Genomic DNA, 15,759 nt, shown 5'->3' on the forward strand with positions numbered 1-15,759 from the left:
TTTGGACTGGAGGCAGCCAGTGCTTCAGCAAGCAACTCAGTTCTTCTCCGAGATACTGTTTAGGAGTGTCCAGGGATATTTGTCAACACAATTTCAAACCCAGACAGACCGGAACTACTTGCTGTCACCTTTTCTATGCGTACTGTCTATATCCATAGGTTTCCTACATCATTCTGAGAAGGTGATGTTAGGAGATATCTATATGCTATTCCACAGGCTGATAGAAGCTCACCCCTTCATACCTTTCAAGCCAGGTATTTGCACCATAGTCCACCCTGCATTAACTACTTTCATACAACTCTTAACTGGAGTGTGGGAAATTACTGCCTGAAAAACACCATGATAGTATAACCTCTGTCACTTTAAAGCACATACAAATATTTGATCTCTAAAATAAATTAAAAAAAGTTGGAGATCACAACTTCACCAATATATTGGACATTCAGACTAACACAGTTATATGTAAGTATACTGTAGGCCTCTGCAAACCAAAATAACGCAAAGTAAGCAAAAGGGCAAGAGGGAAGATGAGTTGAAATACCAAAAATAGTAGTTATGGTACCACATGGAGCTTCCTGAAAATCAGTCAGGGTTTAATGTTACATTTACAGGAAAAGAATATGCATTGCAGATCCCAGAAAACAGCTCTTAAGAGCTAGATCAGTGGGGAAAAAAAGTTTCCTATATCCACATGTAGATTCTTCTCAGGATACAGCAAAATAATGCATAAAGAGTGGGAAGAAAGGTGTGATTCCCATCCTTTTGGTTGATTATCAAAAGCTAGAGGGACCCAAGAATAATCAGATGCCCACAAGTATTGAAATCAGGAGAGCTGGGGTAGAGCTATTTGCATACATCTGCTCCAGGCTTCTCTAGCAAATCCCTCAAACTCAGTCCACCAGTGACTCCCTTCCCTCTATTTAGTCTCAGAGGGCTTTCCAGAGGGAGGCCAGCATTCTGAACCTAAACCTTCCACAGATCTGCTTTGTCCACCTCTCTGTGGAAAACTGAATTCAGAATACTTACTGTCTTATATTAAGCTGTTAGGGTTGGGTAAGCCTTTTCATGTAACTTACCCTTAGGCTGAACTTTTCTCAGAACTGAAAAATGCACTCACTTGCAAGTAAAGCAGTATTTTCAATAGCAATCTTAAAAATTCAGTTGCAAGTGTATTTGTAATGGAAAAAATCCAAACCTTTCACTGGATGGTGCAATAAAAGAAAACATCCTTTAATTCTGGAAGCCAATTCTGTACATTCAATGTAGTAGCATAAGCATCAGTTAAATGGATTATTGCAACAATATATGTGAAAACCTGATTGTAAGCCAGAAGCATACATCTACTTCCTAGAACAACGAGAGATATCATTCTTAGAGCCAATGCTTACTTATAGAATTGTCCTACAGAAACCTTGCAGCTATAAACAGCTTGATGAATCTGGCAAATAAGCTAGGAACAGAAACCACTTATAAACATGACAAAACTGATTTGCTTTTAAGAAAATCTTGAGCTGGTGAAAGCAGCAGCAAAAGGAGCCAAAAGCTGCAGATTTCTCTGTGTGGCAGATGCATCAGGCAAGTGGTTCAAGAGACTGCAAGCTCATTTACTGAGAACAGGAGGAAAAAGCCACCAGAGCATTCCAGTTGTATTGCATCATGAGGCAGCTGGATGTTCACTGGTCTATTTACTTCAAACTAGAAAGTTTAACTCTTGATGTTTCTGGACACAAAACCACCACAAGTCTTGAAGAGATGAAAGTTTAACAGAAGCATCCCGTTCAGTCTTACCTGGTTCAGAAGACATTGTAAATATAATCCGGTACCACTGCACGAGGACTTGATTTTGCAATGGCAATAACCCCGTGACAGGCTCACATATATCCTATCTACAAGTCTTATAAGTTGCCAGAAAGGACTTCTCACCAGATGTTCTGTATATGCTGACAGTTTACATGCTGGGTCTTTCAATTACACTATGCTCCTCCTCTTCAAAGGCAAGCCCGTTTTGAGAGGAAAAACGTAAGCATGCAAACCAGTCCGCTCAGAGAAGAGACTGAAGTCTGCTCACTACTAAAGAGGAAAAACAAAGGAATCGGCTTATGTAACCTACAAACTGCTGGAGAGAGGAGGAGGAGGAGGAGGAGGAGGGACTGCTGTAAGTTGTTTTGGTTAATGCCTCAGCTAGTATGAAAGTTCTGTCACTATTAATTGCGTTGCTCTTTGAAATTAAAGCAGGATCAGGGTTAAAGGACAAGTTAATACATCTCTCCAGTTGGTACTTTGTTCTCTCTTTATACCGCATGACGTTAATTTCTAATCTTTTTCATTGCACAATCTGTATTTAAATTTATGCCTAAAAGGAAGTAAATACAACATGCAGGACACCAGAGCAGTGACCAAAAATGTCTACATTAAAGAACTGTCATGAAAACATTAGTTTGTCACAGATTAAAAGTCACCAAAATAATTAAAAATCAATTTTTAAATGGTATAAACTAGAAGTTGTGTTCCAGGGTAGAATACAGAGACATTAGAGTGAATGCTGAACTGTGAAAATGCACATTTTTAAAAAGTGAAAGCATTAACTGAAAAGAGAAGTTAATGCAAGTAACTTTATTATTCACAGCTCTTACACCACGTGATTCCCGGTTGCCACACTTTCATCCCAGCAGGAGAAAGAAACTGGGATGTAAATCCAGCCCTGTCAATTTGGATAACATGCATCACAATTTAGCAGCCAGCTTGTCATTCAGTGCAGCTGAGGTCATCTTCAACCACTGCCTTGGTCCGAACCGCAGGTCTCTACAGCCTGTTCTACCACCAGTCCTCACATTCAAGGCTCTGCAGAAGCACAGCACTGCAGAGCTGCTCTGGAGGACAAGTACCACGGGTTACAGGGAACAGGCTTGCAAAACAACCCATTGTTATGAGTATCTGTTTTTTACTGAGGAGACAGCCCTCTGGAATAGGGCAGCTAATTATTTCCTTTCTATTACAGATGTTGAATAAAGGGGGTTGTTGCCAAAAACAGTAAAAGCAACTATTTTCCTCCAGTAATTTCAACACTTCATTGCCTTTTTCTTTTTGAGATGAGCAGATGCAAGTTCCACACATATGGATTTGAAATCTAAATGGAACCCGTTTTTAGCACTTTGACCAAGATTTTCATGTGTTGTTTTTATTTTGAGCATTTATTTTTAAACTGCTGGACTAGGAAGCTGCATTTCGCCATCCTTGATACTCCTAGCAAGTAATCCCAGGCTCCTTAAAGGCACATGTAAACTGTATTCACCCAGGTCATCAACACAGCATTAAAACAAACAATAACAGTAGCTGAGTTTCGTAAGACTAAGAGAACTCTAGTGCACAGGTTACATCTCTGTTTTGAAGTTCACCTCCAAGAGTTCAAAGCTTGCCCCCTTTTTTGGGCTTCCACATGAAGTACATCTACCACATAACACCTTGTCTCTCCAGAAAAGCCTTTGCTGAGAAGATAAATTTTCTACTCAGTTTCCCATATTTGAAACAAACCACTTTCCGCACCAGCCTGGTTCGTCCACCTGCCAGTGAGGCTTTGTGAGCCTTGCTTCACTTGGTGTACACTTCCCAACCCAGGAAAACTACTGATAATGCCTGTCATACAAGTATGTGACAGACTTTAAATTCAGATGGGTTCAGCAATAAAGTTTTCAATTTTCACACAAGCAATATAGTAGGCTGGAAAACTGTAAGAGAAATTGCTACAAAATAATACAGGAAACAGTTAGTTCAGATAAGCAGCTACATAAACGCAAGTTACTAATCGCTGTAAGCAAAGAGGAAGGGTCACACAAGTAAAAATAGAGGCCAGAGAGGAAATCAAGTCTCCCTTTTCAGGAAACGTATATAATTACTGTTACAAACTTTGTAACGTGACACACATGGGGTGGATGACATCTGACCTACCAGACTCTGCTGTCTGTTCACCCATTCCTGCTGCAGGGACAAGGCAGAGAACCAGCGAGAGATCAGAGCTCTGACCAGCCCCCGAGAGGTCCACCTTGGACTGCGCGCAGGCAACCACCCCACTCACACCAGCCCCCAGAGTGTAACATGGCTCGTCTGCCGCTCAAGGAGAGAGAAGGAATTCTACACACATGAAGGAAACTGTGGATTTTATTTCATTTCCAGAAGGAGTAGCATTAAAACAGGTATAAAGTCGTCACCAAAGCCCATCTTTAAAACACATGCTTAACTCCTCCTTTTTAAAAAAAGGTAAAAGATTAATTGTTTGATCTCTATTTGATTAGCTAGCAGATGAGGGGATTTGAGAGAGATTAAAACTAATACAATGGGGACATCTCATTAACCTACTTCCTTGGTTTCACATGAGTTTTATACCAACTTTGCTCACTCTATGAGCAGAAATGTGCAAACCGCACAATGCAGTTATATTGGCAAGTATTAGTTCAAAACTCATTGGCAAGAAGTACAGCTGTGTCTTACCTGTCACCAGAACATGCCTGTTAAAGATAATTAAGGTAATAAAAAATAATGTTAGTTTTATTAAATTTCTCTAAAAAGCAGAAGAGGAGCATGAAGAATAACTTGTTAAATAAAACATTCTCATTAGTGGTAATAAAAATTGCGCTACTGAGTAGTTGCTGTCATTTAGTATGAATGAAGTATCTACACAATCTAAAACCAGCATGGTTTTAGTCCAGACACTTGCGCAGCAGACTAGTTCTATGATACTAAGTTACCTCAAATCAAAATTATTGGAGTGATTAAATCATATGTGAGCCAATAATTAAGAGTTTTTACAAACACCTCGCAACAAACATACAGCATTTATTGATTTTCCACCTCCAAGCACTTTTCAAACTAAACGTCACAAGTTTTCTCTCAGTACTTTCCCTCTTTTACAGATACAGGGACTCGAATTATGTACCTGACTCATTTGAATATTCCTGATGTGATCAAGCTGGAATTGAGAAGGAAGTCACAAGAGTACTGTTAGGAAACCTGGAAAGCTGAACTAAGTATTACGAGCTACTTGGGCAGCATGCCACACTGACACACCCCCAAAAACATGTAAGCTCATGTGACAGTGAATCACAGCCCGGCATTCAGCATGGATGTCTTCGTTTGGCTCCTCTTTACTGCACATTCACTTCAGGCATCAAGCATTTGAGAAGAGGTTTGCTGAGGATGCTGCATCAGGACATGATATGAAGTTTCTGCAGGCCAGTGAAGACGAGTGATTTTTGTCCCATCCAAAGGATCAGTAACCCATGCAACACCCTCACACAGAATGCAGCATGAGCATTTCTGGATTTCAAAATATCAGTGCTCTGCACTGAAAGCATCCCCCAACTTTTTTTCCCTGTGAGAGATCTTGAGACATTTCAACAAGTCCAAGACAGATGTAAAAACCACAACAGCTAAAAAGGCACCTGTCACACGGCTCCCAGAAAGTTGGTGTGGTTGACTTTTACAGTTATCTACCAGTACTTCAGAAGCACAGCAGTTTAGTCATGGACAAAAATGAAAGCACGCTTTGTGCTTACCCCAAAATAGCTTCTGAGGTGCTATTAAAAGCATCTCTTAAAAGCTCAGCAGTAGTCTGCAGACAGGTTCAACTTGGCTCCCAGCTATTCTCAGGGCAATGAGACTAGCTACCAAGATACCACACACCTTTGTCCCAAAGTGACCCCCAATTCTGTCAGACCTTATATGTTTTTTTCATGCATTTTTCATGATTCTTGCGATAGTTAAAAATCAGTAACAAGTGATTTTATTCAGAAGGCTGGATGGATATAAACAATAGCTTGAATAAAAAAATCCAAAGCACACAACTTGCTAAATACTGTAGCTTTGGACAGACACTTCTATAACAATGGATTGAAGAAAAAAAAAAAAAAAAGTCTGAAAATTCATTTGGGTGCAGACACACAAAAGAAAGAACACCTTTGGAACTGCAGGTACACAGGAATGTACACTTGTCTAGTTCAAAACTTGGGAGAAAGCTGCACTGCCTCAGGCAGGCTAAACGGAAGGTGACCGTCACCTTCCTACCTGCACCTTCTTGTACCGCAGCAATGACTATCCTCTACTTTCTTTTTGAGCGCTGTGCAAGAGCTCAAGCAAGGCTTGCCACTGGTGCTTCATGGTTTCTTTTGATCATAACTGAGGACACAATTAGGGCTTCCTGCCTCTCATCACCATGGGTGGATAGTATAATCTCAGAGCCAAAACATGGCAAAGTAAATGGCTTTAAAAGTCAGGCAGCCAACGACCAAGAGCTACAAACAAGGAAAACCACCACATGGGTGTTCAGTTTACCCTCTCTGCCAAGGAAAGAGAGATGAAGCCCAAAAGGATGCAATGAATGTTAATGCTGCATTTTAGTTTAGTGTTTCTACGACCAAGACAAGCAAACCCCACTCCCACCATTCCCCTTGCAGCTAGTATCACATTCCTCCCTTACAAAAATGTCCAGCCCATGGTAAGCCAATGCAACCTAGCAGGCAAAGCAAATTTTTGTTCCAGTTGAGCAAGCTGAATCAGTGTTTTGTACAATGTGACAAGCTCCGGGAGGTACATGGTGGTCATAGCACAGCCAGAGGGAAGGAACACGATGGCCCTTCCCAGTGCCAGGCTGTCACGTAAACTTGGCTCTGAAATCTCATCAAGGGACAGCAACAGGGGATCAGCCCAAGGCCTGTAGATGTTAACGATGACTGAATGCAGTAGCTGTGAAGCATTGACAAGGACACTTGACTGGGTACCGAAAGGATGAAATTCACGTGTCGTTGCCTGAGATCCTCATGAGAGACAAAGAGAGAAAGAGTCTGCGTGCAACCCAAGAGCTCCCTTATGCCAAGGGCTGGTTGCTGGAAAAGGAACTCCTCTCCTTGCACTGGGTCTTGTCTGGCACCACAGCAAGCCTGTTCACCCCATTAACCTGCCAGAAGTGTATTCATTTTCTTTTGGATTGTTCTGTCAATTTAGCAGGCTGAGATGGCCCATGGGGTCAGATAAGCATCACTGTCAACAGAGGAGAAAGTGGGAGAGAACAAAATCCTTCCAGGAAGCAGACCTAATTATTTGCTGTCTTGTTAAGCTGTGTCCTTCAAGCTTTGCCACACAAGCACGTGAAGAAGAAACAAACAGCCATATGACAACTCAAGATCTGCAGGTATATAATGAATAAAAAGATGGGGAAAAAACTTTTAGATTAAGCAAATGACCTACAGAAACAAGTGACCACCAGGAAAAGGAGAGAGGAGGAAAAGTCCACACAGAAGTGGGATGGGGCAGGGTGTGTGTGTGTGTTTAGGAATGAGTATTCAGTACTGCTGCAGCAAGGAAAAATAACAATAGCACCTTAAGATAGGTAACTAGCCCCCAGCAAGGTGAGAAACACTATGGGAGACTCTGGATCCGCAGCCCAAACAGAAACAAGTTTGTTGAAAGGACACTTTCTGAAATCAAAAACCTTTTCCATCACTCCCTCCCCTAGCTCTCCTGGTTCACATGCAAGGAGATTTAAGACAAGCAGCCTCAAGGCAGGTGTGATGCACAACTACCATGCCATAATTAGAAACTAAACAGTATTTTTCCATCTTTTTTCCTTTTCTTCCAGCTCAGCTGTATCATGTGCCCCAAAGGGAAAACCTGTGGCTGCACAAGGACCCAAAGGACACACAATGAAACTTCTAAGGGGAAAAGTCTGCCTTTTTGTCCTACATTAGTACAGCATTTTTCATTGTAGCATCTTGGTGTCTGCAATTTAGTTCAAGCATAAATGTAACACAAGCAACTACAAAACTCTCCAACCAAAATTAAATGGTTGCAGTTCTACAAAATCAAAGAACTACATTAAAGATTATTGAGCACCAGGTCACCGACATCTATCCTATTAGCATTTATAAAAGGACTACTTTTGCTATGGGAACTGTATGTTTTATACTAACCATATAAAGCTTTTTTTTCTGTAGTATTCCCATACTTAAAAAAAAATAATCCAGGAATCTAATCTGTCGTTCACTTTTTAATTAATCTTCTCTAGGAAAGAAAGACCAGCAATTGTTAAAGGACTTTTGGTTTTAGATGTGGGAAGTGGTTAAAGGCTTTGCCTCTATCAACCGGGTTTGATTTGCCAGTTGTCCTGTTTAACAAAAAAGGCTTAATGGTTCACTATTTCTTATACCTCCTTTTTTATATATATATATATATAAATGAAAATTGAGAGAAAGCTTCATGTTATGATTTAGGGAAGAGGCAATTACTGTGTTTATAGCATTATCCATTCTTATTACACTAACACACAGTTAAGAAATACATACAAAGAGAAGACCCTCTGGTCCTGCAGCTCTACCTTTTCGCATGTTGTCTTCATTGCTTTCACCTTCCCATACCTTCCCCCTTGAGAAGGCTGCTTCTTCAAGCCTCCTGCCTTCAACCACAGCTGCTGCCTCTTCCCCAGTGACAGTATTACCTCTGATGATGACATTCTTACTTGCCACTGTGCTCTCCTGCCAGCCAAGACATGCAGCTACACCAGCAGAGCTGGGTGGTGCTGGGTCAGGAGAGCAGCTCTGGTGCCCCACCAGCTGGGAATCATGTTGTAGCTGTTGGCACAAAAATCCATACCCTTCTTCAAGGGAGGGTGGAAAAAAGGGACGAGGAAAAATCTTGTGACCAGCCCTAGCAGTATTGTGCCACCTGCCTTTACTCACCTTCACAGATTCAACATATCACTCATTTAACATCTTTGCAAAACAACTTAAGGGCACAGACTCTCATTTTCCAGTTAGATCAGCTTTTGGTCACATATACAACACACACGTACCCCTGAAAAAAACTCCACAACCCAAGCCAGAAAGACCAGCACACAGGATTTTCTTCAGATTCAGCAGTACAGTAAAAGGCTGAATCTGTAACTTAAAAATTATCCCTGCCACGTTAGAATTCCAAGCAGTACAAAGACTCGCAAATGAAGCAGGTCAGAATGCAGTGACCGTGATTTTGCTTCCATACAAAAAAAAAAAAAGTTTAGGCAGTGATAGATACTAAAACTAACGTACAAATTAGATTATTTGAATTATTAAAAAACAGCATGGAAGATTCACAATAAGCACCAAAGTAGAATTAATACATCAGTACGTTTTTGCAGTAGATAAAAGCATACAAACCATGGTCAGGAAAAAAAAATATTAAAAAAAAAATCATTTGGTCAGATATTCTGTGTCTGAAAAGAAGCAGCAGCAGATGTTTGGGTAACCTGTGGTAGTAGGCAGCAAACACACAATCCTCATCGCTTCCAGCATCAGTTGTTTAGGGATCACCTACATCAGCAGATGCATTTGTGCAACTGTATTTTACCAGCTGCTGGAAGACATTTTAACCATAAATCTGTTCAGTCTTTTCCTGAATCCCATTTATATTATTTCATTATACTGTTTACACAGAATATGGGACAGTATAGGCATTTTCAATATATTCTACTTTAACTCTGACTCCATGCTTTCTAGGGGAGAGAAACTTGATGGCACAATACATTTGCCCCTCCCCTTCCACCTTTCTCTGTCCTCCCTGTCACATTATAGAAAGTGTCAGATGAACTTTCTACGGAAGACATCAGTTCCTAAAACTCATGGAGCCATAGACTGGTTTGGGCAGGAAGGGACCTTTAAGGATCACGCAGTTGAGTCCCCCTGCACGCACAGGGACAGCTTTCACCAGATGAGGTCTCAGGGCAAAAAATTCCACTACCTGTTTGTAACTATTTCCTTCTGCCTCAAATATATAAACAGCTTTAGTCTCCTGACTCTGTTCTGCTAGAGCCAATTTAATCTAGTACTTACAGGGGAGTCAGCAAATCAGGACCTTCTTTCCAGAGCTTTCTCTCCCCTGCCATTAATACCTAGTACTGCTTTTTTCCCAGTCCATCCAGCCTTGTGTATATCAAGCATCCAGAGAAAACCTATCAAAAAGAACTCCCCAGATCAATTTCAAAGGAAGGTAGGTAACATTAGGACAGTGGTGACAAATAAGAGAATGTAGAAGTGTATTTCAGCTTTTGGTGCAATAAGGGTGAAGATCAGAGCAGTTGTGACTGTTTTACATAGTAGAGGTTGTGCTGATAGTTAAACACAGCCTTCACAGAGACATCAGCACTAATGAAACTGTAATTTCCTTTAAATTATTGCTGTCCACACCCCAGACCTCATCAGCCAGACAGTAATAGCTTTTCATCATTTATTTTAACGCAAAAGTAATCAATAAGCTTTTCCCCACGGTTCTTTTACTGTTATCTATTAACTCTAAAAACCTAGAATCAGAAGACAGCTGTAAAACAGACACAGCCAAGTTTAGTTGTCTTTCTTATGTAAAGGGATTCTAAAATGCCACCTGATTTTGCAATAGACTGGATTAAAGCAGTTTCAGTGATCTACAAAGAAAGTCTTAATCCATCAAAACATGACCAGTAGACTACAGTATAAAAGAACTGTAAGTGTTGGATTGAGCAGCTTTTCCCTCTCATCATGACTGTATTCTGTGCATCATTTTGCACTGAAAATGTCTATTATCAAATTGCAGGAATATCACGTTTCTGTTAGCTTTGTGGATCATTTATGCAAGCTGAGGACATTCCATAGAAGACATACACAAAAAACCCAAAACAACTCAGCTACTAACCAGTTTTACTCCAGGGTTAAGCAGCAAGCCAAAAATCATTCTACAGTTTTCAGAATTTTTCAACAGTCGGAAAATTTTGGAATATTCTTAGTCAAACCAAGGAAACATCAGCAATAAGACAAGTAACATCAGCAGTAAGACAAGTCTGGAAAAATTAAGTCAATTTTTTAAAAAGACTATATTTTACAATTAATAAAAATCAGGTTTATAAACACACACACACAAATTACAAGCAGTAATTATCCTGTTATGGCAGAAACCAGACCACGGCTTGCAGAATAAGTGGCAAAAGGGGGAAGAATTGGTGGTCAAGGTGCTTTAACTACAGTGCTCTAGACGGAGTTTTTAATAAGACCATTATCCAAAAATAACAGGATGCTAGTTAAACAACAGAGGGGTGTGCAGCATTGCCAACTTTACTAAGGGCAAATGGTTCTCACCCTGCTAACTGTGAAGATTTCATAATATTAGATTTTAACTGTTGTGTTTCGATTCTTAGATAAAGCTTTAATTCCACCACTAAGTCTTCCGTTTATTTTGGCTTATAGCAGCTATCTTTAAAAGCTTGTAGAGCTCCCACAGTTAAAACTGCCTTAAACAGAGAAATCTTGACAAGCCAAGGGACCAAAACACTTGCCGGTTGCACTGCAGTGGGTGGCCAAGTCATAACAGCAACATAAGGTTTCAAGCAATGGTGTGAACAAGAGCTACTGAAGAGAACAGACATCAAAATTAGTCATGGAAACCTGCCTTGGCACACAGAGCTGCCAGAGAACTATTACAGCTGTAGAGAAAAGTAGCAACAGGTAATTTTATATAAGCTATGAACCCTTTTGATATTTTAGAAAGCTTAATAATACTTGAACGTGTTCAATGCAAGTAAAACCAGCATCAAATTATTTTTCTAGGTACTTTATTTTAGTTTCAATTTAACATCTGCAAGCATGATATGGAAAGCCATCAAACTATTCTGAATTACAAAGACATTTCATGCTTTCATTCATCTGCCTGAGCATCAGTGACCTTAAGAAAGGGAAAAGAAAAAAAAATAAACTGGCTCCTGTAGGAAATGAGACAGGGCTGTAGGAGCACACAACAGAGATGCTGGGTGATACTAGAAAGAAAAATTCCAAGTGAGAAGTTCAGGTTGTGTCCTGCAGAAGAACTCATTACAGAATTAACTTGTTCATTCTAGTAGTACTACAAATCTTGAGCTAATTTTCCCTCTATTACTCAAGCAACAACCATGTATGACACCACTCCAGGAATACACCATACCACCCATGTCACTACTCAGTGCCTGCAAAACAAAACTCTGAACTGTAGAAGAGACTGGAATTCAAGTCTTCTGAAGCGTCAATTCCCAGTTCATGAGCCTTTGCTAAAAAGGCTGGCACACTACATTGTTTCTATTTTAGCTATCGAATCTAAACCAGATACTCAGAACTATAACTGCAACACTACTTAACTGGGCAGCCAAACATGGATTATTTTTGGTTTTTTCCCCAATAAGTGTTACTACAAGTGGAACAGACAAGTTGCAACACTGCTTAGTATCAGGGTTAGCTGCATCTATACCACCTTCATTAAGGTAAAGTTCTGCGGTGGTGGGAAAACCACAACATCAAAGTACAGGTAAGCATCGTGCTGCTAGTAGAGTTCATTTCTCAAGTGCCTGCTTAAGTTCTCTGCTAAAAGGAAACCCATGACATTGGCAATGACTTCAGCATTTCTTGCTCAGTTCCTGAAGTGTAGTGTGACATTGGATTTTGGTCATTTACTATAGTTTAAAGTTTTGTTTATAGTTAGGTTACCATAGCTAGTAACAGTCTGTGACTCTCAGTGTGCCAGAATAAAAGTCTACTGAACATATAAGTGAGACATAAGCTACATGGTTGCCCCTGACTGAGGGGAGCAGGGGAAAAACCCACACAAAACTCCCTCAGTGAGCAAATCGCTCCTTTCAGCCCTGAGCTCCACATTCCCAAAGGTATTCAAGTACTCACTTTGCTCAGATATTCATCAAAAGTAAACAATTTCCATGTCTTTCCATGTATCTATCAGTCCAAGTAATATTTTTATACTTGAAATGAACAGCTAATTATTGCATACAGTAAGAGCAACTGGGTGAACTGGGAAAAAAAATTAGAAACAATTTCACTTCAAGATATTCCATTGCTGGCACACAGTCATTTATCCCCATCCTGTTCTTCTCCCAACAAGTATTACTTGGGAGGAATGTTTTCTGAAATCATTTGCATAACGGCTCTGAGTTTTCAGGTTCTTCAACTAGACACCTCAACAAGGAAGGACAAAAGTACTTCTGCACTAAATGTAAGCCTCTCTGGAAAAAGCTAAAAAACCTCCTACAGCTCACAGATGTATAACTGATCTGCACATTGCCAGTCTCTCACATTCAGTCACTCATAGTTTCACTGTACTGGTTTAGTTTGGTGATCTGCTTTCAAACAAATTCCACAGATTTGGTATCTTCTAAAATCTGGGACAGCAATTTCTAGCATCATGAAAAAAGCATTAATGCCTGCATTTTGTCCCCACCCATACAAAGCACAAAAGACGCAAGCAATTTTACATGACTAAGGCCCAGCAAACAGACCAACAGCAGCAGTGCTTGTGTCAGCAGGTTTATCCTCCCACATCCCGCATCCCGAGGACTCCATTATTTCATGGGGGCTGCAAAGAGAACAGTTTGTAAACAGGCAGAAGACTTTCCGAAACAGTTGGCCCTTCAGAGGGTGCTGCAGGCTTTAACCTTGAAATAGCCATGCTGCTCTAAGGAGACAGTACAGAGCCTAGGCTTGCTTGTTTGTTTTAATGTTCAGAATACACAAGTAAACAGCAGCTTAAAAATGTATTGAGCTTGTTTAAAAGCTCCACCAAGTAGCAGCCTGAACACAACGTATAAATAAACCCATGTCAAACAGCATTCCACAGTCATGTGTCAAGTGAAAAGCAGAAAGACTTGTCTGTCTCAAAGAAAACAATTGTGATCGCTTATATGCAAGCTAGCTTCCTATATACTGACTCGGGATTTTACCATTTAATAACAAGTTTCCTGAAAGTGTAGTATGTACAGGCATTACAAACAAGAGTATGATAAGCCCACTGTATACTAGGTTGTATTTCTAGACATTATTTTTTGGGGACTTCATTCAAAATATTTTTGTGAGACAACGTACCTGAACTGAGTTTACCCTCTTGAAAAACCCTAGTAAATCCCTACTCAGTATGACCCATCACCTCTGCTGGCCCCCAAAGCCTGTATTTTAGAATAAATCTCCTTCAAGAGATCATGTAGCAGATTACACTGCCCCTCATTTGTTTGCATTAAGCTTAAACATCAGAACCACTTGTAATAATCTACCAAAGATAAAACTCTTTAAAAAAAAAATCATTAATGTCAAACAGACATTTAACAGCTCCTCTGTTACATGGAAATGGGATGTCTACTATGAAAGGCCAGATGCTCAAATGGATTAAAGAGTGTCTAGCCTTTAAATCCTGCATCCACAAATCAACACTGACCTAGTGACCTAAAGTAAAATTTAATAATAATAATAAAAAGAAAAGTATTCAACAGCCACACACAGACTATTCAAGAAGGAAATAAAATTGTTAGCTCATAACTATTTGGACATTTACACAGTGCTCATCAGAGAATATAGTAAGAGCTGGAGAATGCCAAATCTAAAGCCCCCTATTTATCCTTGAAACAGGTTTAGCAAAGGCAGCGGAAAAGCAAGGTTCTCAGCACACCAGCAGCCTGCAATCAGGAGAAATGACCTCTGGAAGGGGTGCACAAGCTATTTATTACCTTTATGGTGATATGATTGTTGCTGTCTGTGAAGACTTGCCAGCGAGATGGTAATTCACATCCACGGCGAGAGCAAATCCTGCAGGTAACAGCTACCTTACCAGAAACAGACCAGTGAACAGTAACACATCCCACACCAGCTACAGAATAACCTTGAGGTGGTTGCCCTTCCCTCCAGCTAGGTTCAGCAAAGAGTCAGAACGGTGAAAGTCTAATCTGTTTTCAAGCACAAAAGCCAATCTGCCTCCTGTGTTCCTTTTAACAACGCAATTACAGACCTGCAACTTGCATGTGTGAACAAGTCCACTGCAGCCAATTAAAAGCAAGTTTTGCATAAATCATCCACTTCAACAGCAATGCAATACTTAAATTCTGGAGCAGGAAAGGGTTAAAAAAAATCCTTTTAGTTACAACATGATACAGCTTCCATTAAGAGCGTTTGCCCAGTTCCACCAACGTGCAAGTGTGACATGATGTCTGAAAGGACTTGAGGCACATATACCAGGCTTCCACAAGCACAAGAAAAGCTCATACACCACAAACAGTTAAAGTACTCAAAGAAACAAAACCCTCCCAACCTCCCCCCCACACACTTTTGTTAGGCATTCCAAGTCTTGGAATGCATCTTGTAGGTTAAACATTTATCCCAGTCAAATATGTTGCAATTGTAACTTACTAATTCCATCGGTAACTTTCCTCCCAGACTCCAAAGCACTGACATTTTAAGTGCATAAAAGCAGAGTGCAGATCAGTGGAACCGGGACTAACACAGTTTTAATTAAAAGCCTCTAGTAGTGTCCTCCCCTGTACCAAATAAAAATGGCAGTCCTGGCAAGAGGGATGAATGTAAAAGCTTTATTTGAAAAGGGAAAGCCCATACGTGACTAAAAATATCTGCTGAAGTAACATTTTATTTATTTGGGGTACAAACTAATTTTAATGCCTCTCCTTTAAGTCTGTAATTTGAACTACATACAAATAATGTTGTAAGTTCGTCATGTACTTATTATGAAAAAAATTAATACTCCTAGCTCCTACAGCACACCAAAAAATGTCTTTTAATGGGTACAAAAGCCTTACAAGCATGTATTTCTAATTTTATTTTCCCCTTTAAATGAAATCTTGCCATCAAAAGTGTCACGATATTTGCGGAGTATCCTGAAAACTCATGTCAAGTGTCCGTATAATCAAGGTCTATAAGAGAAGGAGTCCAAAATGTTTGGTTAGTTGGCGAGTTG

The 15,759-nt window shown here is 40.1% G+C and overlaps 1 protein-coding gene across 7 annotated transcripts in view; it reads right to left on the minus strand.

Moving 5' to 3' along the window:
- Window positions 1-15,759, minus strand: part of FGD4 (FYVE, RhoGEF and PH domain containing 4) — a 110,161-nt gene that overhangs the window by 51,280 nt on the left and 43,122 nt on the right. The window contains exon 1 of one of the 7 annotated variants that reach the window (XM_037388263.1): window positions 14,522-14,704. The exons of 4 other annotated variants lie outside the window; for them this stretch is intronic. Coding sequence is in view for 1 of the 3 variants with exons in the window: in XM_037388261.1 (XP_037244158.1) it covers window positions 1,789-1,804 (16 nt within the window). In the remaining 2 variants the exon portion in view is untranslated. 2 more of the 7 variants (XM_037388265.1, XM_037388261.1) reach the window with 2 other exon arrangements.

This window comes from Falco rusticolus, chromosome 5 (assembly GCF_015220075.1).
Source record: "Falco rusticolus isolate bFalRus1 chromosome 5, bFalRus1.pri, whole genome shotgun sequence".
Classification (NCBI taxonomy): domain Eukaryota; kingdom Metazoa; phylum Chordata; class Aves; order Falconiformes; family Falconidae; genus Falco; species Falco rusticolus.